This window comes from Schistocerca americana, chromosome 8 (assembly GCF_021461395.2).
Source record: "Schistocerca americana isolate TAMUIC-IGC-003095 chromosome 8, iqSchAmer2.1, whole genome shotgun sequence".
Taxonomy (NCBI): Eukaryota; Metazoa; Arthropoda; class Insecta; order Orthoptera; family Acrididae; genus Schistocerca; species Schistocerca americana.
This window is the reverse complement of record NC_060126.1, coordinates 258,071,778-258,096,625: the sequence shown is the minus strand read 5'-3', so window position 1 is coordinate 258,096,625 and position 24,848 is coordinate 258,071,778. Positions and strand designations below refer to the sequence as shown.

Sequence of the window (24,848 nt, the reverse complement as noted above, 5' to 3'; positions counted from 1 at the left end):
GTAACACAGGATGAAAACGAGTTGCCATCAAGTTCACTGATATCAACATACCTGAGCTTCTCCAGGACAATATGGTAAACTGCACAATCAAATGCTTTGACAAGTCACAGTAAACACCAGTTGGGTAATATTTTGTCATAGAATTTTGTATAATAATATTATGAAGAGTATAGCTGCTGCTAAACATATAGTTGGGATGCTGGGTTCAGATAGGTACAGCAACAAGACTGTCAGAATGTGAGCTTTCACCCAACAAGGCTTCATTGAAAATAGACAAAACACACACACACACACACACACACACACACACACACACACACACACACACACACACACACACACAAATGCATGTTGTATGTTGTTTATTTTCAGTGAAGGCCTTGTTGGCCAAAAGCTCACTTTCTGACAATGTTTTGTTGTTCCTACCTGCGACTCAGCATCTCTGTTGTATGGTGAGTAGCTACTATCTCCTTCATAATACTGTTACATTCCATTCTGAATTTTCCACTGTTAACTTTTGTGTAATGTGATTTGTGAAATCAAAAATTAATTAAGGTTGAGGCTAGGAAGGAAAGTTTCCACCTGTGCAATTCATAAAAGTCCAGGACTGGAGCAACCTTATTTTTTTTTACAAGCGTGATAACTCCTTCTTTCTCTGTATTTTCCCGACATAAATGGGCTACTAATTTATAATCCTCTGTATTTAACATACTTATTCTGCTCATTACATAGCACTCAGACAGACCTAGTACATCAACTTCCTTCTGATGTTTTAGTATAAACAATTAAGAAGTTAATGAAGTTCATTTTTGACATTCTTATGCATAATAATAAGGCTAACATAAAAGTTTCTTTTGTGTGCAATGTGTCAATTATCTGGAACTTTTTTAAGGAAGTCTGTTTGAATGAGGTATTTAACCCAAAAAAAAGTCTTACCTCCCACCACTTCAATTACAAGAATTTACAGGAATTCTACAACTGGTGATCGTTTGAACCCCTACCCCCTGTATCATCAGCTAGTAGTTCCAGTAATCTGTCTATTCTCATCCTGATAAGTTATAGGCCATGTATTGTGTATCTCTTCCTCTTAATAGCAGCAACTGCTACAGCACCACCAGAACTCAACTCAAAGGCAGCAGCAACTTGGTCTTTTGACTGTTGCTGGTTAACTCGCCTGACAGCTTTGTTCATCCAGGGTTGAATGTGCCACTGCAGAACTTCAGCAAAGCCCACACTTGTGTGTGATTTTGCTGCGCCTAGCTTCTACAGTTATTCCTGATACCATATTCTCTATTGTTGACCAAACTGTTCCTGCCCCCCCCCCCCCCTTTCCCCATCTATTAATACCTGGTTGTCTGCACTCACATCCCAAGTCAGTGTCTCAATATCCCATGTCACCCAGCCAAGGCAAGCACTCAGCTTTCCATCACTTTTGATCTGGTATCTCTTGATTTTAGTTTTTTCTTCAGATGTTAGCTGAAGTGGCAAATCAACATACAGGAGTGTCACAATTTTTAATCTCAAATTACAAGACAGTTACTAAGTGAAGCATTTTATAGAATGAGTCCGCAGCTTGTGGTCGTGCGGTAGCATTCTCACTTCCTGTGCCCAGGTTCCCGGGTTCGATTCCCGGCGGGGTCAGGGATTTTCTCTGCCTCGTGATGACTGGGTGTTGTGTGATGTCCTTAGGTTAGTTAGGTTTAAGTAGTTCTAAGTTCTAGGGGACTGATGACCATAGATGTTAGGTCCCATAGTGCTCAGAGCCATTTGAACCATTATTTTTATAGAATGAATCATTTCGTAACTTGAGAAGGTACAAAAGCCACGTGGGATTAGCCAAGCGGTCTATGGCACTGCAGTCATAGACTGTGTGGCTGGTCCTGGCGGAGGTTTGAGTCCTCCCTCGGGCATGGGTGTGTGTGTTTGTCCTTAGGATAATTTAGGTTAAGTAGTGTGTAAGCTTAGGGACTGATGACCTTAGCAGTTAAGTCCCATAAGATTTCACACACATTTGAACATTTGAACAAGATACAAAATAAATCTCCATAGCTCTCTTTCTTCTACCCACTAATCAGCTATGGACAAGTCTCTGACCAGCAAACTGAAGCACTTTTGCCTTAATAAATGCATGTAATAGATATTTACAGACATAAAACATCAATATTCAGATATAAATTTATTCCCATTTTAGAAGCCACTGCCAGTTATTCACGAACATACATCCCCTGAAGAAATTTTCTGAGTATCTAGATTGGGGTATTGAAGATTTCCAGTTATACTTTATCAAGTACCTAGTAAAATCAACCTTCACACTCACTGATACTTTCTTCACGGACTTACAACGTAAATGTACCTTCCTAGAAGGGCATCAAATATTGGTATAGAGCAAAAATATATCAATTTATAGCCATTTAAATATATAAATAGACGCTGCTAATGACCCTTTTAGTATGACATATATAGAACTATCATTAATGTTAGCAGTAATGATTGTCGGGTGAAATATCAGTTTATAATAGTTGCTTCAATGTTGTAATGTATTGTGTTACTGTTCTTCATATTCATGATGTTAAAGTATAAATTACATGTAAAACTATCATTAGTGTTAGCAGAGGTGAATGTTGAGTCTAATATCAGTTTATAACAGTTGCTTCATTCTTAGTTAGTGGGTTGCATGTTCCATTGATCAGTCCCACGGTATGGTAGCCCTTATGATGTGGAACGTGCCAAGTGCACAAGAAATGCACATATGAAACAAAAATTTTTTAATATATATATTACAATACAGAGTTAAAGATTAATATTTCTGTTATTTACCCCATTCCCTTAAATGATACAAAATGCATATACTATATTTATATATTTATTTATTTATTTCTATTAAAGAATTCATATATGGTATAGAAGGAGTTGTCAAGGAGATATGATTTCAATTTATTTTTGAAGCTATTACTGCTGTCTGTCAGACACCTTATTTCATCTTGTAATTTGTCGAATATTTTTACAGTAGCATATTTTACCCCTTTCTGTGCCAAAGATAGGTTGAGCAAAGGATAGTGTAAGTACTTCTTTTTTCTGGTATTATAATCTTGAATGTCACTGTTGTTTTTAAACTGGTCAATGTCGTTGAGAACAAATTTCATTAGTGAGTAGATGTACTGTGAGGCTGTAGTAAGAATTCCCAATCTCTTAAAAAGATGCCTACAAGACGTGCAACTACGTACCCCACACATTATTCTAACCACTTTCTTTTGAGGATTGAATACTTTTTGTCTAAATGTTGAGTTACCCCAAAATATTATTCTGTATGACATCAGAGAATGAACATATGCAAAGTATGTTAGCTTACTAATTTCTATATCCCCAAAATTGTCAATTATTCTGATCACAGTAGTTGCTGATCCTAGTCACTTTAGGAGATACAAAATACGAATTTTTTTAGAAGATCCAAAATATGAATTTTCCAATTAAGATTCTCATCTACATGTACACCCAAAAACTTAGTATGCTCTATCCTGTCTACAGACTTCTGTTGATGTGTTATATGTATTGAAGGACCTGTACTTTTTCCAGCAGAAAATTGGATGTACTGTGTTTTTTCAAAGTTTAGAGCAAGCCCATTTGCAGAAAACCAATTAATGGCTTTTCCAAAGACCTTATTTGTACCATTTTCAATTGGACTTTCTTTTACTGGATTAATAATTATGCTTGTATCATCAGCAAACAGTGTCACTTCAGCTTCCTGTTTCAGATAGGAATGGAGGTCGTTCACATATATCAAGAACAGAAGGGGACACATGATTGAATCCTGTGGAACATCTAATGTAATTTCACCCCAGTTAGATGAAGTGGCAAACTTATTTAAATCACTTGACCCATATAAGGAAACTTTTTGCTTCCTGTTCTGTAGGTATGACTTGAACCACTCATATGCTATTCCATTTATACCATAGCATTGTAATTTCTGTAACATAATGTCATGGTTCACATGATAAGATGCTCTGGACAAGTCACAGAAAATTCCTATTGGTGACATTTTACTACTTAAAAACTCTATTATGTGGACAGTGAAATTGTATATTGCTGTCTCAGTGGAACAGCATTTTTGGAATCCGAACTGTGATTTACTGCGTATGCCATTACTATTGAGATGGCTAACCATTCTTGAGTACATTACTTTCTTGAAGATTTTTGATAATGCTGTAAGCAAGGATACTGGCCGATAATTATTGACATCTGTGATGTCCCCCTTTTTGTAGAGAGGCCTTGCAATGGCATATTTTAACCTGTCTGGGAAAATACCTTGAGTTAGTGATGCATTAGATATGTGACTCGGAACATCAGCTGTAATTGCTCCACATTGTTTTCATATCTTATTAGAGATGTCATCTACTCCAACAGAACATTTGTTTTTCAGAGATTTAATAATTTTATTTATTTCACAAGAAGTTGCTAGGTGAAACTTAATCTGACTAAATTTTTTCAAAACAGACTCTTCCATCTACTGCCTAGCTTTTTCTTTTAACTGTTCTCACCAATTTTTTCTCCTACACTTAATAAATGGTTGTTAAATACATTAGCTACTTGTGTGCTGTTGGTTTGGATGGTCTTGTTCTCTTTAACAGTAATACTACCTACCCTCGTGGTTACTTTTCCTGTCTCCCTTCTAACAACATTCCACATTGATTTTATTTGCTAGTTTCTTCTCTAACATACATACTTCTTGATTTCCTTACAACTTTTCTCAGTATGTTACAATAATTTTTATAGTGTAAAACTAATTCTGGATCTCTACTAGTTCTGCTGTCTCATACAGTTTCCTTTTTCTTTCTGAAGACACTTCAATACCAGTAGTAATCCAAGATTTCTTTTAAAAAGTGTGTGGTGTTACACTTAATAATTTTCTTTGGAAACAAGGTTCAAAGAGGGATATAAATGTATCAAGAAATATGTTGCACTTATCATTAGCATTTCTCTCATTATATACATCTCCCCAATTAACATTTCTTAAGCTGTCTCTAAAGTGCTGTGTAGATACCAGGTTAAGCACACCTCAGACTTTTACGTAATGGTTTCTGAACTGTACACCCTGTTAGGTTTTGTAAGTTAATCAGTTGTGCATCATGGTCTGAAAATCCATTTACCACAGGGAAAGCACTTGTCTGTTTTACATTATCTATTAGCGTGCTACTGTCCTGAGCTATACGTGTAGAGAAATTGATCACTGATTCTAAATTATATGTTGTTAATAACACTTCTAGTTCACTTTTCCTATCAGAATTACTTAGAAAGTTTACATTGAATTCACCACAGATTAACAACTTCTTTTTGTCTGACAGACAGTATAATAGGGAGTCAAACTTTTTTATGAACAGCTCCCAGTCTCCTAATGGGGACCTGTACACTGTTTCTATTATCAATACTACATTATCTAGCTGAAGTTCACATGCACAAACCTCGAAGTACTGATCAACACAAAATTTGCTTACTTCTGCAGTTTTGCATTTATACCCTTGTTTTATGAAAATGGCAGCTCCTCCTTTATCCATCCTAGATCTACAAGTGTGAGACGCTAAATTATACCCACTTATACTGACACTACCCATGCCCACAGTTACATGGTGTTCAGACAGAGAGAGTATATCAGTCTCATTCTTATTTTTGAGATCATCTAAACACACTAATAGGTCATCTACTTTATTTTTTATTCCCCTGATATTTTGATGAAGTATGTTGATACTGCCCTTAACTTTAGCCCTATTAACTGTACATGAAATTTCTTTTATTCTATTTATCTTGATTGTCATCTATCTGGACTTTGACTTTAACCTAAAAAACCTGTCTGCCTGGACCTATTAACCACAGGGATCACCCCTTGTGTGACTGTGGACCCCCTCACAGTTTCTGCTAATAGAGAAGCTAACTTACTTTTCCCCATCCTATTCAGATGCAGGCCATGTGTAGTGTATCCCCACCTACCAATAGCATTTACTGGAACAACACTTACATGAGATTTTGCCGATGTCTGGAGCATCCTGTTCAACTCAGTGTTAACATACCTTACAGTAGTGTTTACCCAGGGCTGATCATGGCACTGAAAGACCTCCACAAACCCCACATTTGTGTGCTCAGTTTCTGCTCCTATTTTATCCAGGTCACTCCTAATATTGTATCTTGGATTCATAGCCAGGCTGTTTCCTGCTCCCCCCACTATAATTACCTGATCTTCCTTCTCAAAGTCCCTACATAGCTGACCTACGTTTTCTGTCACCTGGCTAAGGCTATCACTTGGTTTCACAAAACTTGTGACCTGGTACCCTGCACCTAATTTCTACTGAAGCTGCTGGCCCACACCCCTCCCTTGACTGCTGCCTATAAGCAGAATTCTTCTTTTCCTACTCTGGTTTGATCCTGACCTGTCTTTTTTCTTTAAGCTAATATTCTGCTTCAACCTACTTTCAACTACATCTGGATGTAATAATGTATTGTGTTGTTCTTCATATCCATGATGTTAAAGAATAAAGTACATATAAAAATCAAAGCTCCAAATTACAATAACAGCAAATCTGACGTCAATTCTAGAAGAAAGAATGAGTGAAATAGTGATACTATAAACTTTATTTATCAAGTTTCTAAGTGGAGCTGACTACTTCACATTTCTCTAGGACATAACTTAACTCTACTGTGCTAAGATAACACGCATATACACTAATTCTTTTATTAATTGGGGTTACTATTCTATCTTTAAATGGGATGGTGCTTGTTGATTATGAATAAATGCTTAGCGTATTTCACAATATTACTCACTAAGGTAAGTTGAGAACAAATTTGTTCTTGTATGTACTTTTGTTTTCTGTTTTGTTTTATTGTAAATTAGCTTTGATATGTAACTTAGAACCTGGCCAATCACTAAGCCTGTAGATCCTGTGCCATAAGTCATAAATAATACTTTCCATTAACAAGAACTATAGCACACTTATAAGTTGCTTACAAGTAACAAGTAAGTCTCATGGAACAGTAGTATTCTATATTTATATCATTTTCAACAAATGACATAAGTGGATGATTTTTTTAGTAATAACAATTTTCCCAGGTTGGCTTGAGCATACTAGAGAACATTATCTCATGCATGGATCAGAGCAGAAGTATCTTGCTGGTCATCTCACAGGCTTTTCTTCGCAGTCAGTGGTGTCAATTTGAATTACACATGGCACAACATCGCTTGCTTGAGACTCGACGTGAGGATTTGATTCTTGTTCTCCTCGAGGAGATACCAACAAGCAGAAGACCCAAAATGCTGCGTTACCTTATGCTCACGAAAACTTACATACAGTGGCCTGGATATGATGCTGGAGCAGAAGAACTCAAAGTAAGAATTATAATATGTTTGTTGTTGTTGTCTTCAGTCCAAAGATTGGTTTGGTGCAGCTCTCCTAACTAATCTGTTCTCTGCAAATACTGCAACCTACACCCATTTGAATCTGCTTACAGTATTCAAACACTGCCTCCCTCTAAAAGTTTTACCTCCCCCACTTTGCTCCCTTACCAAATTAACTTTTCCTGGATAATTCTGGATATGTCCATTGAGCCAGATTTGATTCAGTATCTCTTTATTTGATATTCCATATGAAATTCTGTATTATGCTCCTTATGATTTTGATGTCTTCTATTCATATTTGTTGATGTCAAGTCTTTGACTTGTTATTACTCTCTGAGCATGCTTGCATGTGTTGTTACACATATCACATATTGTTCTTTTTTGTCAGAGAACAAATGTTTTAAAACTAATGTTTCTTGCTTGCAACGATGCTCTGCTACACATTTTCTCAATGACCTATGGGCCCAGATACAGAAAGTAAAAGATGGAAGTTAAAAACGTAACTATTGTGCAAACATTTTTGTATTTCTGGTTAATCAGCTTGGAATATCAAGATGTCAGAAGAATATGAAAGCAAATATCAAGTTGAAAACAGTTTTGAAATATGGAAATTCTGCACATGAGGCAGGCCAGATGAATTAGATTTGTTGGATCTTACTGTAAACAAATAGACAGAGCAAGTGAAGTTCTAGAGAGTGACATGGAAAAGGAGGATACTAAAAAAAAACAAATTACTCAAGAATCTCTCAAATCATGATACAAAGTGTTGCTAAAAAATAATGGAATGAATTACATACAACCACCTGAAATATGTGAAAGACTGCAGCAGTGCATTTCAAATGTGGAAAAACTTTTGTGTCCCATTTGAAAGAAAAAGCATTGCAGTCAGTTATTTCTACATAAACTTTTACTGCAATTAAATTTCAATCCATCAAAAAGTACAATGGGTAAACATTTCATAGAATTTGACAATTTTTGGTGTCATCTTTTGTTAACAATGCACAAGGCTGTGATGACATTGTAACTGCAATTAAGACATTAACTACAGAAAATCTGAAGTTCAGCTTTGTAAAAAAAAAAAAAAGGCTCATGGATTGTGGAAATAAATGTGCAAACTCTAAAAAAGTGCAAACACTTAAAAGACAGATAGTGGTCAAGATTGCAAAAATTGGAGCTTCTTTAAAGGCGACACAGTTAAGTGAAACAGATGTTGTCAGATATGTCATTGGAAAAGCAGTACCAGTTTTGATTAAAAATATTTTATTTGTTCCCAAACTACTGTCAGTGCAGTCTGGAGACAGAGGTATGGAGAGAGAGAGAGAGAGAGAGAGAGAGAGAGAGAGAGAGAGAGAGAGAGAGAGAGAGAGGGGGGGCTAGGTGAAAATGCATGCTACAAAATTTTTCAGAAACTCTTGCACAGCAGTTTTAATTGAAAGATTGCAAACTGGGATCAAAGTTTAGGACATATATAAATCTAAAAGTGCTTCTGAAATATGTGGGAGAAATGAATATTGAAGGTAAGAGACATGCACCATCTGCAGAGAAGGCAAGTAAACAAGATTTCCACAAAAGCTGAAGAGGGCAAGAATGAAACATCCACTGAGACTTTCCTAGTGACATCATGAGTTCTATTACATACGTGGGAAAGAGCTACATTATTGCCTTTATAGATGATTATAGTCAATATGCAGCAAAATAAATCTGAAGTACTGAAATATGTTAAACAGAATGAATCCATTTGAGGATTAGTGCATTCCACTGCTATAACGGAGGTGAATATTTGTCAAACAAAATGACAAGTTTCTTTGAAGAGAAGGGAGTCCAGTATGAATTGATGATGAGATAATGGCAACTTTGGTAAATATCAAATTGACGTCAGTCCGAGTGTGAACATTTTATCATTCTTCATGTTTGATATCTGGAGTATACAACTGTCTTTGTTTTCCTTATTCTTTGGTCTAGTTCTTGTGTATGTTGAGAATGTGTGACATTTAATGAGACTGTATTTAATGTAAAAAAAGTTGTATTATACTTTACTCACATTGTATGCTTTTAATAATGCGGGCATGTGCAAACTACCCCATAGTGATGACCCAAAACTTAACTGTTGTGTAAAACTACATTCTATTGTTATTCCTGAATGTGTCAAACAAAGGAGGATCATAACAACACAGTGATCAAACATGGGAAGGCAAGTTTACCTTCAGCAAGTAAAGCCTTGTCATCGCCACCTACATCAAATGACAGTCAAGATGCACACTGCCCACACAGGATCAACAACGTGAATCGCCAGCATTCTGACCCACAAAAACACAACTGTGGCTCACAAAACTGGTTGCCACCTTTGGCCAGCAGGGAATTTGTGTCAGTTCAGATAAATATACAATGCTTATGTCACAGCTGGACCTTAATGAGATCGAGCACATGATGACACACTGCCACAACTGTTATAAAATGTATGCAGAGAGACCTTGTTGCAGCGCTTTGTTCTGCAACCAGAATTGTGTCTGCACATCTTATAGGGGGTGGAGAATAAGTTGTTAGCTCCAATTTCCAAATTTTATGGGTGCAATGTGTGTTGCCTATCAACCGACAGTTATCTGAACAATCACGGTGAATCTTCAGGCTATGCAAATTACTGGCCAATATTAGGAAATTAGTTCTGCTACTGCTGTCCTACCTCCAGATAAAATAAAGTGCACAGCTGATGTGACTGCAATTGCATTCAGAAAAGAGTGGACCTATGCAGTAATTAAGGAGGTTGTGACGGGTGGTCCAGAAATACACATATCCATGCACACAGATGCAACCGGCCTTGAAGTGCATATATCAGCACAGCTGTTAGCTTCAAACACAGAGCAATCTGTCAGCCAACTGGTCATGGTGTTAACAGAGCTCAGTGTTAGGGAAACAGTAATAAACATGATACCTTCAACTGGTGTTGGTACTGTAGACTTTTAAAAAATGCTCTCAGACAATATAGTTGACTAGCCAATACCCAAACTTCAACATGGAGTGATAGAATGTGTGCACACTTTTCAAATGAAGAGTAAGCACCTTATGAGCTACAAGAATGTCACATTTTCAGCAAATAATGGTTTGTATCATACAGGATGTTATGACTGGTAAGCATTTTCTTACTGACACTGGATAAGAAATTAGTGTCTACCATAAGGACCTGTATGAGCAGCCAGCAAATACAGCACTTCTCTGATCATAGTGGTGAATAATTCTATGATTTCTTTTGTAGTGGCTGATGTGTGCCACTGCTAATAACAGCACTGACTTTCTCTGTCACTTTTGCCAAATACCACACTTAACAATTGAATGTTTAGTGAAAGTGGCATCCTCTCCAAAGCTCTCTCCTGCATTGGGTCACATATTGTACAATGCATGGAGATATCCAGGCATAGTGTGGCATCTGCATCAGTACTTCAAGATTCACTGCCATTCTTAACAAAAGGTAGAAATGGAAGAATTTCTGAAGAGGAAAACTTGAGTATCAATCACTTAAAGCAAACTTTTGTGATATCAACTTGAAACATAAAGGAGTACAAATGTTAACGGCTAAACTGCTCAAGGAAAAAAACATGGCCATTACAGCTGGTGTTGCTGATACACAGGCTATGCTGAACAATACAAAACATGTACTGTAACAGTTGTGCCACCCTTCTGGGCCACATGGCAATAATTGTAACAGCATAACAGTGCTGAATACCAGGGTACAAGTGCAGATCATAACCTCTTCAGTAGCTGCTTCAGGAATTCTCTGCACTCATTGACTCAGTTGCAACAAAAAACAAGGAATGCCATTCTATGCAATATCACATGAGGACCTCACAGGGGCAGCCTGTTTCTGCTTGGCTGTGTCAGTTACCCGCAGATAGACTACTGGCTGGACAAGTGGAGTTCAAAAAAATGCTTACTGATGGTACCCTCACAAGATCTTGCAGTGTGTGAGCATCACTCCTCCAAATGGTAAAAAAGAACGATGGTTTTTGGAGACTGTGTGGTGACTGTAAGACCTCAAGCAACTGCACCATACCTGATAGATCACTTATGACTGTTGTTTGAATACTTAGTGTTACGCTATTGTCACCTGCAGTGGTAAGTGTCTTATTGCTAAAATGTAAGTGCATTTGTCTCTCACACAGGTTTTTCACCTCTGCCTGGGCAGATGAAAGTGATTGAGTGGATGTGTTTACCGACTGCTTTCAAAGGTCTCTGCAGATTCATGGGGATATTACACTACAGCAGGTGACATTTACCCCATTTTGCTGTAGTATAGGAACCACTGAACAGATTGCTGACTGCAAACAACATGTATGGGTACAGAAAATTACTGTGGATGATGGAAGTGGAGATTGCTTTTCATGATCTAAAGGTGGCACTAGCTTAAGCTTCTCTGCTGGCACATCCAGCTCCAGCTGCTTCCCTTGCACTGATGGTGGATCCATGTCAGATGGCCATCAGCGCAGCATTGCAGTAAAGTGTGTGTGGTAACTGACAACTACTGGCATTCTTCTCAAAAATTTGTCTGCATCACAACAGAAATGGGGCATATTCGATAGAGACTTATCCACCATCTACTTAGCCATTAAGCAGTTCAGACCCTACACAGAAGGTCAACATTTTGAGATACTTACTGACCACAAGCCCTTGACCTTGATATTTCAGCATCTGACTGAGCTCAACTCATCTTACTTATGCAGGCAGACTGAATTCATCACCAAGTTTACTACTGACATAAAACACATAGCTGGACAAAACAGTGTTGTGATGTCTCATAACTGTGTAGGATTAAATGTGATCAATTGGGCTGATGTGGTGACTGGTCAAATAAAGATGCATTCCTTCAACGTTGTTAATCAGGAATGGCCCTACTGTTAGAGCACCTGGATGCAGGACACGCACCGAGGAATTTGGTGAGACACAGCTGGTGGGAGGCAATGGTCTTTCATCCCTATGCAGTAGTGATGGGAGTTTTAAAGTGTCTGCCACAACCTTGCGCTCCCAAAAATCAGAGATTCTACCAATCTTGTTGTTGCAAAGGTAATTTGGACTGATATACAAAAGGATTGTCACAACAGAGCGTGGACATGCAACAGCTGCCAATGCAGCAAAGTAGTTAGACATGTTTTCACAGTGTTGGGTTGCTTCCCCACAATTACAGAAAAGTTCACTCACAGTCACACTGATATCATAGGGTCTCTGCCATACCCAGGGGGATGCCAATATTTACTTATGATGATAGATCATTTCACTAGGCAGCCAGAAGGAGTACCTATTCCTGAAATATCAGCTGAGTCAGTAGCTTGAGGCTTGGTGAAATCTTGGTTCACAAGGTTCAGCATCCCACAAATGATCACAACTGACAGAGGATGACAATTTGACAGACAGTTTTTCAAGGAATTATTCCAAATCTGTGGAAGCAGCACAATTGCATTACTGGCTACCATCCTGCGAGCAATGAGATGACAGAGCAAATACATCACATCTTAAAAGCAGCATAAATATGCTGTATGGAGGCCTTGTTTGATGCATTACCCTTGGTGCTGCTGGGATCTTGCACTGCATTTAAGGCAGACGCATGCTGTTAACCCGTGCAGTTTGTTCTCAGCTTCATCTCCTCCACTGACTCAGGGAGATCCTCCAACCTGCAACTGTCAGATGTGTTCATACATTCACCATCTCATGTCACTCAACCCAGTCAGGCATGGTGACAGAAAGTTTTTCATCCATAAAGATTTACACAACTGTGAGTTTTTTCTGGCTCCGAGATGATGCCGTCTGATATCCACTCTCTCTGTCCTATTCAGGACTCTTTTTGAGTTGTGAAGAGAAGAGGCAAGCAATATATCATATCAAATGAATGCTTACAATATACATGTAAGGCCAATGCAGCACCCTTATTCTTTACCACTCCACTTCCACCAACAATTCATTCACAAGAACTGAAAACAGATTCCTCAAAAGTGTCACTAGATTTACACAATCCAATACCAAAGGCTGTGTCACCTCCCAGGCCTCCTCTAATTTTCACATGTTCCAGTAGGCAAGGCAGATGCAAATTTTTGCTCACTAGAGATGCCCCTCATTATGCAATGAGAGATTTCGGTCAGAAGCTTGACCATATCAGACAGCTCAAACATTCTGCTCAATACCATGTAGCACCCTTGCAACATGTGCACAGGTGGCTGCAACTGGTGTCACAGAGAGTCCAACTCTATTCCCTACTTGCTGCACAGTGTGTGACCAGCTGTGTTTGTTTTGGTCACCTCCACCAAAATTATTCAGAGAAATATGAAGCATCCATTCACTCCATTGCTTTCTTACATCCTCACCTGCAGACTTCCATAAATACCACATCAACACCATTGTGACTGAACATTTTAATATTGACTCATCTTTGAATTGAATTTAATTTTATTTGATCCTGTAAGATTACATTATGAACAGTAAATGTACGTGTAATATAGGACATGTCAAAGTATTAACATCCTTTATCACTTATTTTTCTACACCTTTAGCTTACACTTTTACATCACTGATAAAGAGTAACAATATATACAAATTTAATGGCATAAGTATTCTGCAACACTGTAAAACTCTTTTTCAATGAGATAGTCTTTAAGTTTCTTTGGAAAGTCATTATGAAGTACACTATCTTCCAGGTTTCTGGGCAGACTTCTTAGTAGTCTGATACCAGAGTACTGGGGTCCTTTTTCTAGCATTGCCAGTCGGTGGGGTATGCTCCGTACTTCATTCTTCTTTCTTGTATTGTGGGTGTGTACACTAGCATTTGTAATCCAGTCCTCACTACCTTTTGTGATGTACATTATTGTTTTGCATATATACAACGATGAAAAAGTTAAGATAACTAAATTCTTGAAACAGTTTCTGCATGTTTCAGAGGTCTTTCTTCTTAAAATGGTCCTAATTGCTTTTTTTTGTAATGTGAACACTTGTTTTGTCTCTTGTTTGTTTGAGTTTCCCCACACAGTCACTCCATACTGTAAGTGTGGTTCGAAAAGTCCATGATACACTGTACACAGAAGGTTCTTGTCTGAATACTGTGATAGCTGCATCATTAAGAATATGACAGAGCTCAGTTTCTTACAGACATTATTAATATGTTTTTTCCATTCCAGGTCATTATCCACAAGAATACCTAAGAATCTAGCAGATTCTACTTCTTCCAGCCTTGTTCCATCAACTTCTAAATCCATGTCTACAGCCTTTTCCTTGTTTTTAAACACTGCATACATAGTCTTTTTTAGATTTATAACCAGTTCATTTTCCAACAGCCATTGAGCTGTGATATTTGCAGATATGTATGCTCTTCTCTCAAGCTGTTTCATATTTTGGTCAGTATTTAGTATTGTCATGTCATCAGCATACAATATTTTCTTTTCTTCCTCCTCAACACCTATATCATTAACAAATACATTAAATAACAATGGCCCCATTACTGAACCCTGTGGCACTCCATATTTGATGGATTTGGTTTCTGATTGGTACGAGTTTCCTAATGATACATACTGCTTGCGGTTGCACAAGTATGATTTTATCCATTCACCTGGTTGCCCCCAAATGCCATAGTTGCTTAATTTTTGTATCAGCATTTCATGGTCAATGGTGTCAAATGCCTTTGAAAGATCTAGAAACATTGCAGAGACAACCTTTTTCTCATCTAAGGACTGTAAAATGTATTCTGTTAGACTGACAATTGCTGATTCTGTAGATTTACCCTTTCTGAAACCATGTTGTGAGCGCATGAGAATGTTATGTTTGTCCAAATAGTTAACTAATCTGTTATACATAATCATTTCTAGGATTTTTGAGAAACCTGATATCAGTGAAACTGGTCTGTAGTTGTTGGGATCATCCTTACACCCTTTCTTGTACACTGGCACTACCTTCGTTATCTTCAGTTTTTCTGGAAAAATTGCATCTATGAAAGAACAGTTTGCTATGTTCAGCAGTGGTGTTATTATCTCCTCACATACCAGCTTTATTACATTATTTGATATTTCATCATCACCAGCTGATTTCTTGGACTCCAGTTTTTGTATAGTTTTCAGCAATTCATCTTCCGTGACTGGTCTTAAGAACATAGTACTGCATGATCTTTTTGGTACCTTAATACCCTTCTGTTTTTGACTATTTCTTTCCAATTTTAGGTTTTCTACTACACTGATATAGTTATCATTCAGTATGTTTGCTATTTCCATACCATCTGTGACCACTGTGTTGTCTATTTTAATTGACCTAATACCTTCTTCTTTGTTCGACCCATCTTTTTCCTTTCTTTCAGCATTGATTGCATTCCAAGCTGCCTTTGCCTTGTTTTTTGAGTTTGCTATAGTGGTGTCAATTGCTCTTGCTTTCACTTCTCTTATTGTTTTTCTATACTTCTTTTTTAACATTTTATATTTTTCAGCTTCGCCCATCTGTCTCACGTCCTGAAGCTTCCTTCGCTGTTCTAGTATTTCACTGGTAATCCACTGTGTTTGATTTTGCTGCCTTTCTTGTCTCTTTACTTTGGGAAATGCTACATTAAAATGGTACTTAATTGTTGAAATAAATGCATCATATTTTTCATTTACACTCTGGGCCTGTAGGGTTTCATTCCAGGTTTCCTTACTTAACATTGTTCTAAAGATGTTGATATTTTGTTCACTGATGATCCTAATTTCTTTGGTTGTTTGTTTTGGTTCTGATACTGTGTCATTACTTCTGCAAAAGCTGATTAGTTGTCCATGATGATCAGATATTTCTGTCTGAACTACATGTGACTCATAGTCACACATATTAGTAATATGTTGTCAATAATTGTCTCACTTTGTGAAGTCACTCTTGTTGGTGCAGTTATTGTCACTTTCATGTTATGTTGTATTAACAATTCTTCAAAATCCTGTCTTATTTTTGTGTCTTTTCCCATGTCAATGTTGAAGTCTCCACATATAATAAGATTTCTCTTCATATTCATTCTCAATAAGCTAGTAATTTTTTTTAGAAAGATGCTAATATTGCCACATGGTGACCTGTACACACAAAACACTCTAAAATCCTCTGCCACTATAACAGTAACTTCAAAGTCTTTTTCTCTAGCTATGGGAAATGTAGCAGCTTCACTGTTTACATTCTTTGATAGAGTACCTGTTTTAATATATATGCAAACGCCACCACCCTTATATTTAAGAAGTAACTAGCCAGTTTGTAGTCCTTTATTGCCACATTATGTATTTTACTTTCAGTTAGTCCATGTTCACTTATGCATAATATGTCTGGTCTTACTTCACTCAGGAGTACTTCTGCTTCTAATTTTTTGTTACCAAAGTATTGAATATTTTGATGAAGTACTTTTATGTAATTTTTCTTTTGTTGGTTTACATGTTGTGAGCTGCATTCTGGGGCAAATTCTTTAGTATCGTCTTTTTTTGTATGGTGCTTATATTTTTCTTTTCCAGCTGGAGTGTGTGATTTTTCACCCCCTTCAGGCCATATTAGTTTCCCTTGCATCTAATGATTTTGCAGACATCTGCAAACATTCTCTAGAAAATATAATTTTCTTTGTTTTCTTGTTCTTTGGTCTAGTTTTTGTACATGTTGAGTGCATCACACATGGTTCATTTTCATTTGGTGAGATTGCATTTAGGGTAAGCAAAGTTGTGTTTTACTTTACTCAGTGTATGCACATTTAATACTGGGTACAGGTGCAAGCTACCTCATAAGAAATAAACCACAACAAGATGAAGGAACATTATAAACAAGGTTCACTACATGTTGCTGAATAGTAAACATGAAAATCTTTTTGGTTACAAGCAGGACAGAATGTTGTTCGCTTTATAAATAAAACACGTGTGCATTAAAATGACAGTTCCTGTTACTCTGTGGTATGGTCAAATGGCATAGTTGCAGAAAATGAGAGTGATTGTGTTATGGGATATTTATGACTTCCTGGAGAAGTGATCGTTGGAAAGTTGAATTCCACAATAAAGAAGTGCTTCATGGGTGAATATTGTGTTAACAGATATCAGCGATGGTGCCAAAGGGACACACATCGTTCTTGGATGAGAGGTTGCATGAAAACCATTTTACTTTGATAATGAAGACTGGTTTTCTTCCAATGATGACAAAAATGATGAGGCTATCATTAATGAAGAAAATGTCAGTGACTACTGATGTGATAATAAAGCTGAAGATGCAAGATCTCCTGAAATCCACAAAAGCATGAAAGGATGAAAATATCCACTGTGGGTGGAAGATGATGCTGTATTAACACTGAAAGTGGATATGGAATGTTGAGGATGTTCCAGAAACTTCCAGTGACATCTATGGCAGATCAGATAAAGAATAATGGTCTCACACTGAAGCAGAAGAGGTGGCTGTAATAAATGAAAATGGGACCTGGGCAGTGTATATATTATCTTAAAACAAGAAGGCTATTGACAGCAAATGGGATTTTAAAGTAAAATTGATGATGTATTCCATATTAATAGTTATAAAGCTATACTAGTTGCTTGTGGTTATTTTCAAAGAAAAGGATTTGGCTATAATGAAACATATGCATCTGAAGCAGGGTTGACCAGTCTGAGAACAATATGTGCTGTTATGAATCACAAAAAAGACCTTTCCTTCATGGAAATTTTAATGAAGAAATTTATGTAATTGCACCAGCAGGAATTAATGCCAAAGCAGAAACTGTGGGTAAACTAACCAAAGCAATAATATCCGGAATTTAATCTCTGAGAAGTTTGTTAAGGTTTTAGGCTTTGTTCAAAGCAGTGCTGATGGTTATCTTTATACTTAGAGGGACATAAAGACTAAGGTTAATATTTTGTTATATGTAGATGGCATTATCCTTTTAGGAAATGATAAGATGAATATTCAAGATTTCAAATTGGCCTTAAGATGTACATTTAAAATGAAAAATTTGGGAGATTTGAGACTGTTCTTGGGAATTATGTAGATAAGAGGGAGGATGGAATGATTTAGAGTCAGGAAATTGATTTCGAAAATCTGTCAAGGAGGTTTGATATGAATGAATGCAAGTCAATTAACACATCCATGGAACTGAACTACAGAGAAGTTGAGAAAGATTGGATGAGAAATTGCCTTACAGATAACCAATAGGATGTTTGCTTTATTTAACTGAAACAACATGACCTTATTTAAGCTATGCTGTTAATTATTTCAGTCATTACCAAAGTGCTGCAAAGGAATCACACTGGAAAGATTTAAAAAGAAATTGTATTACATAAAAGACATGATAGGTAACAGGATGCATTATAAAATTGACTATAACAGCTTATATGATGCTGACTGAGCCAACAGCACAGATAGAAAATCAACAGATTATACTATCAAGCTGTTTGGTAACACTGTCAGTTGGGGAGCTAAGAAACAAAATGCTGTAGCATGGTCTTCTACAGAAGCAGAATTTGTGTTGCAAAATATTTATGGATGAGATATGTTTGAAAAAGAGAAAAGATGTCAAGCACATTGTTACAGAAAATCAGTGTGCAAACAAAAAATATGAAAAACTGTCACAAGGATTCAGAACGTGTCAAGTAGTAGATTAAGATTACAGAGAATGGAGGTTGAGTGAAGGAATAGCAATTCCATATCTTGCTGCTTGTGATTTCTTTGCCTTGAATTCATTTTTCTTGATGAAGAGACTTTTTTCTTGTTATTACTGTTTAGGTGTCCTTGTATGTGTTGTTCTTGTTGTTTTTAGATGTGACATGTATTGCTCTTTTTCTTCAGTGAGTAAATCTTTTAAAACTAATGCTCCTTGCTTGCTGCCAAACTCTGCTACCAGTTTTCTCAACAAATCTTCAGCATTCTTCTATAGCACCATATTTCAAAAGTTTCCTTTCTATTCTAGTTAGAACTTATTATTCTCAACATTACAATTCTGTACAAGGCTGGACACCCTCAGAAACAATTACCTAATAGTTATATTTATATTCAATGTTAACACATTTCTCTTTTTAGAAATCAAACATTGGAAAATCCAGGATCAAATGTAACAATATTATGAAAAGGAAAGTTGCCACTCACCATATAGTGAAGATGCTGAGTCACAGATAAGCACAACAAAAAGACTGTCACAAATAAATAAAGCTTTCGGCCAGTAAGACCATTGTCAAAAGTAGACGACAGCCCCACTGCAAGCAGCACCACCAGTTCATGATGGGAGAGGCAAATGGATGGGGGTAAGGAGGCAGTTGGGGTGAGGAGGTGGAGGGATAGTATGGTAGGGGTGGTAGACAGTGTAGTGCTGCAGGTTAGACGGACTGCAGGGAAGAGGTGGGGGAGGGGAAGGAGGGGAGTAGCGATAACGAAGAGAAGTAAAAAGATGTGGTGTGATGGTGGAATGATGGCTGTTTAGTGCTGGATGGGAAAAGGTAAGGGGCTGGATGGGTGAGAACAATGACTAACGACGTTGTAACCAGGAAGGTTACAAGTACATGTACATAGAGCCAAGCCACCCGTGGTCGCTGCATCTGCAGTGATGAGCGGTCCCTCTCAAAATATACTGAGGGTCTCACTGAAGCCTTTACAGACTGTAACTATCCTCCCAACCTTGTACAAGAACAAGTCTCCTGTGCTTTATCTTTCCAGTCTCCCACCACTTCTCAAAGTCCCACCGTCCTGCTACAGAGGAGCATTCTCTTTGCAACCCATTACCATCCAGTGCTGGAGTAAGTGAAATACATTTTGTGCTAGGGTTTCTACTACCTTTTTTCATGCCCTGAAATGAGAAATGTCCTGCCCGCTATCCTTCCCACCCATCCCACAATGGTATTCTGCCATCCACTGAACATACACAATATACCCGCCCTTTCTTACACAACCCCCGCTCCAAACCTCTTACCTCATGACACATACCCCTGCAATAGACCTAGATGCAAGACTTGTTCAATACATCCTCCCACAACCACCTACTCCAGTCCATCACAAAGATCACCTATACCATCAAAGACAGAGCTACCTGTGAAACCAGTCATGTGATCTACAAGCTAAGCTACAACCAATGTGCTGCATTCTGTGTGGGCATGAGAACCAAGAAGCTGTCTGTCTGCATGAATGGTCACCAGCAAACTGTACCCAAGAAACAAGTGGACCACCCTGTTTTTGAGCGCACTGTCAAACGTTTCATCCTTCATTCCACTTATCTTCACTACCTGTGCCATATGGATCCTTCCCACCAATGCCAGCTTTTCTAAATTGTACATGCAGAAACTTTCCTTGCAATACATCCTAAGTTCCCATAACCCTCCCAGCCTCAGCTTTCATTAGTCACTGTCCTCACCCATCCAGCCTCATCCCTGTTCCCATTCCACCACCACACAGCCATCATTCCACCCTCACACTCAGTCTTTTTATTTCTCTACTTTTCCAGTACTCCCCCCACCCCACCTCTTCCCTGCCATTGATCTGGACTTCAGCACTACTCTGTCTGCCACTCCTACCACACTATCCCTCCCCCTCCCTGCCCCAGCCTCCTCCTTACTCCCACCCAGTCGCCTTTCCCGTCGTGCACTGGTACTGTTGCTCGCAGTGTGGTTTCAGTTGCCTGAGACTGCATTGCCACTCTGCATTTAATATTCTCTCTATCTTGGCTATCATCAGTTATTTTGTCAATATTTGCAAAATTCTTCTACTACTTTTAGTATCTCATTTCCTGATCTAATTCTCTTGGCAGTGCATGATTTAATTTGATTACATTCCATTGTTTTATGTTTGTTGATGCTCATCTCATAACTTGATTTCAAGGTACTATCCATGTTCTTCCAAGGTCTTTGCCATCTCTGACAGAATTACAAACCACAAAGTTTTTATCCCCCCCAGTCTTTAAGTCCTTACAAAGTTTCACTTTGGTTTCCCTTACTGCTTGGCTGATGTACAGATTGAATAGCCTTGGAAATAGGTTAAAATGCTGTCTCACTGCCTTCTGAACTACTGCTTCCCTCTTGATTAGCTTAGATTAGATTAGAAGTAGTTTTTGTCCCAATTAATCCATAGTGAAGAGTTCCTCCAAGATATAGAACATGTCAGAAGAACAAAAAATATATAGCATGAAAAACAAATATGCTAATGTGTCTTCCACAGATCCCAAGTAGAATGATCATGATGGAAAGGGAATTAGTGAAAAAAGTTTTAAACATATTTTTATTTATGAGGTAATATGTACTGAGTAGACAAATCATTTTATAAGACTGATTTACAATGATCACATTATTGATTGAACTTTTAGAGAAGTTCAGTTGTACTGATATTCACATTATTTTATATTATTAGTAAAACACACACACACACACATACATGCACACATCAGTTGTTTTTAATAAGAAATCCATTTATGGAGTAAAAAGAGCTGGTCACCAACAGATCCTTTAGGTTCCTCTTAAACTGAACTTTACTTTTAGTTAAACTTTTCATGACTGCTCGCTAGTTATAGAAAATGTGTGTTCTTCAATAATGGACACCTTTTAAATAAGTGACTTTAAATATTTATGAAGATTATTCTTATTTCTAGTACTGATTCCATCAAGTAAGCTGTTGGTTTGAAATAGAGATATATTTTTAATGACAAATTTGATTCAGGCATGCCTATATTTTAAAGGTGAAGTTAATATCTCTAGCCTCTAAATAGGTCTCAGAAGGATGTTCTTGAGTTTACACTGCAAAAAATCTTATTACATGTTTTTGTACCCAGAAAGTTTAGCTTGGCTTGACGATCTACCCCAAAAAATAGTCCCATATGACATTATCGAATGAAAGTACGGCTAGTACGTCAACTTTTCATTTTTATGTCCCCTATGTCAGACAACATTCACATTGCAAATAGGGATTGGCATCAGTGCTTCTGCAGTTATTTGGTGTAATCCTCCCAGCTGAATTTATTACTATGCTGTAATAGCAAGTAATTTAACGTTTTACACTTCAATCTGATTGCCATCATATTTTAAGCATATACTGGTGGGAACCCTCTTACATGTTTATTAATGTCCACAAAAATTTCAATAGCTGGTTTTTTTAAAGACTACACTTAATTTGATGTTTATTGCAATGTTTGTATCATCTGCAAACAAAATAAACTTGTCATTTGGTAATATTATTCATGGAAGGTCATTGATATACACAAGAAAAAGTAAGGCCCATGAGATGGAACGTTGTGTGAAGCCACACATAATTAGTTCCCAGTTGGATGATGCCAGGTAGCTTAATACATGGCTCTTTCCTAATGACACCCTTTGTTTGCTCTCAGAGCTATTCGAATTGAACCTTCACACCTTAACACTAATTTACTTGAAAGGTATTGTGATTTACAGAGTCAAATAACAGATCTCAAAATTTACCAGTAGGCTGTAATTTATAGTCTAATGAATTAAGTACATTTTCACTGTATGTGTAGATAGCCTTTCATGTCCTTCAACTCGTACAACCTGCAGTCTCATTTTTCTGCAAGATGTAAACAGCCCTTCATTCCTGAATTTTATCACTGCTTTCTTCAGAATTTCAAAGATTTTGTTCCTGTCAACATTGACAAAAGCTTTTTTTAAATCTACAAATGCTTGAAACATAAGTTTGCACTTTTCAACTTATCTTCTAAGATAATCTTATTGTCAATACTGACTTGCATGTTCCTAGATTTCTCCAGGATCCTGACTGACTTCAATGTCAGTATTTTGCAATTGTGATTTATTAAATTGATGGTAGAGTAATATACACACCTTTCTCATACACACTGAAAGAAAACCAAGAAGGAGTTTTGCAATATAAACAAAAGCTGGTAGGCATGTTTCGACATCTGAAAGATGATGTCCATTCAAATTTTGCAGTAGTTACATAAGAGTGGGAATAGTAGTGCCACTATGAGTGTGCAAATCAGGTTTGCTTAAAATACATGCTGCAACAGATGTGAGCATTAATTACCTTAGAGGTTGGACATGGTAAGTTGATGTTAGTCAAGAATGCCTTTAAGACAACAAAGATGCCATTAGCAACACCTCATAGAGTTTGAACAAGGTTCTGTAATAGGAATATGAGATGCTGGGTGTTCCTTCTACAATACTGCAGGAAGAGTTGGCAGGGATGCAGCCACTGTATATGATTGCTGGCAGCAGTGGTTGTGGGACTGTATAGTTGCAACAAGAATGGGCTCCAGTCAGCCATGTGGCACTACTGAGAGGGAATACCACTGTGTTCAGCATATGGCTTCGGTGCATTATAGTGCATTTGCAGCAGTGATTTAAGCAGCAGTTGGCACAACAGTGACACAATGGACTCCAAGGACAGCTCTGAGCCAGATGCTCTGTAGCATCCATTCCACTGATTCCAAACCACAAGCACTTGTGTCTTCGGCTGTGTCAAGGAAGAGCTCACTGCAGGGAAAAGTAGAGCTCTGTTGTGGTTTCTGATGAAAGTTGTTTCTGCCTTGCTGCCAGTGATGGATGTGTGTTTATTAGATGGAGGCCAGTTGAGAGCTTTCTACCAACAAATCTGTGTGCTAGAGAAATAGAACCTACACCTGGAATTATATCTGAAGTGTGATTTCATATGACAGCATGAACACTCTTGTGGTTATCCTATGCGCTCTTACTGCAAATTTGTACTTCAATCTGGTGATGTGACCTGTTGTGTTGTGATTCATGAACAGCATTCCACAGGCTGTCTTCCAAGAGGATAAAAGATACCACATACTGCTGTTGTAATCCAACATGCTCTACAGAGTATTTACATGTTGCCTTGGCCTGCTGGATCACAAGATCTTCCTCTGACTGAGCAAATATTGGACAATATCAGATGACAACTCCAGCATCATCCACAACCAGCATTAATTGTCTCTGTATCAACCAACCAAGTGCAACTGGCATGGAGCTCCATTCCACAAACTAACATCCAGCACCTGCAAAACACAATGCATGCATGTTTGCATGCTTGCATTAAGCACTCTGGGGGTTATGTTGATTATTAACGTACCATCATTTCATGTTTTCAATGGCTTATCTCACACTTACATTAATCTGTGATCTTGCAATGTTGATCAATTAAATAAGTTACCTAGACAAATGTATTGCTGATACTTCATAATTCTATGTTAATCATTTTTTTGATGTTCCAATTTTTTTCTATCAGGGTATCTCACATCCCACTTGGAGTAGTTTTTTCATTGAGTTTCCTCCCAAGACCTCAATACTTCTGAGGGAATATCATCTTCTCTAGTTACCCTACATTCTGTCAAATTCTTCTCACAGTAACACAGTTCCTATCTTATCTTGATCTGCTTCATTTATGTTTTTATAATATGATCTTCAAGCAGATTTCCCTTGTATAGCCTTTAAATATATTCCTTCCACCTTTAATCATTTCTTTATTTGCTTAGTACTCGCTTACTGTCTCCCTTTAGTTTTGTTAAATTGGCAACTATCTTCCCCTTAGTAATACATGCTTC

At 37.5% G+C, this 24,848-nt stretch overlaps 1 protein-coding gene across 1 annotated transcript in view; it reads left to right on the top strand.

Annotated features, from left to right (window-relative positions):
- The window catches only part of LOC124546011 (toll-like receptor 13), a 177,644-nt gene that overhangs the window by 149,610 nt on the left and 3,186 nt on the right, over positions 1-24,848 (top strand). Inside the window, exon 9 of the mRNA XM_047124982.1 lies at positions 7,094-7,369. Within this exon, the coding sequence (XP_046980938.1) occupies positions 7,094-7,369 (276 nt within the window). The remainder of the gene's footprint in view (positions 1-7,093; positions 7,370-24,848) is intronic.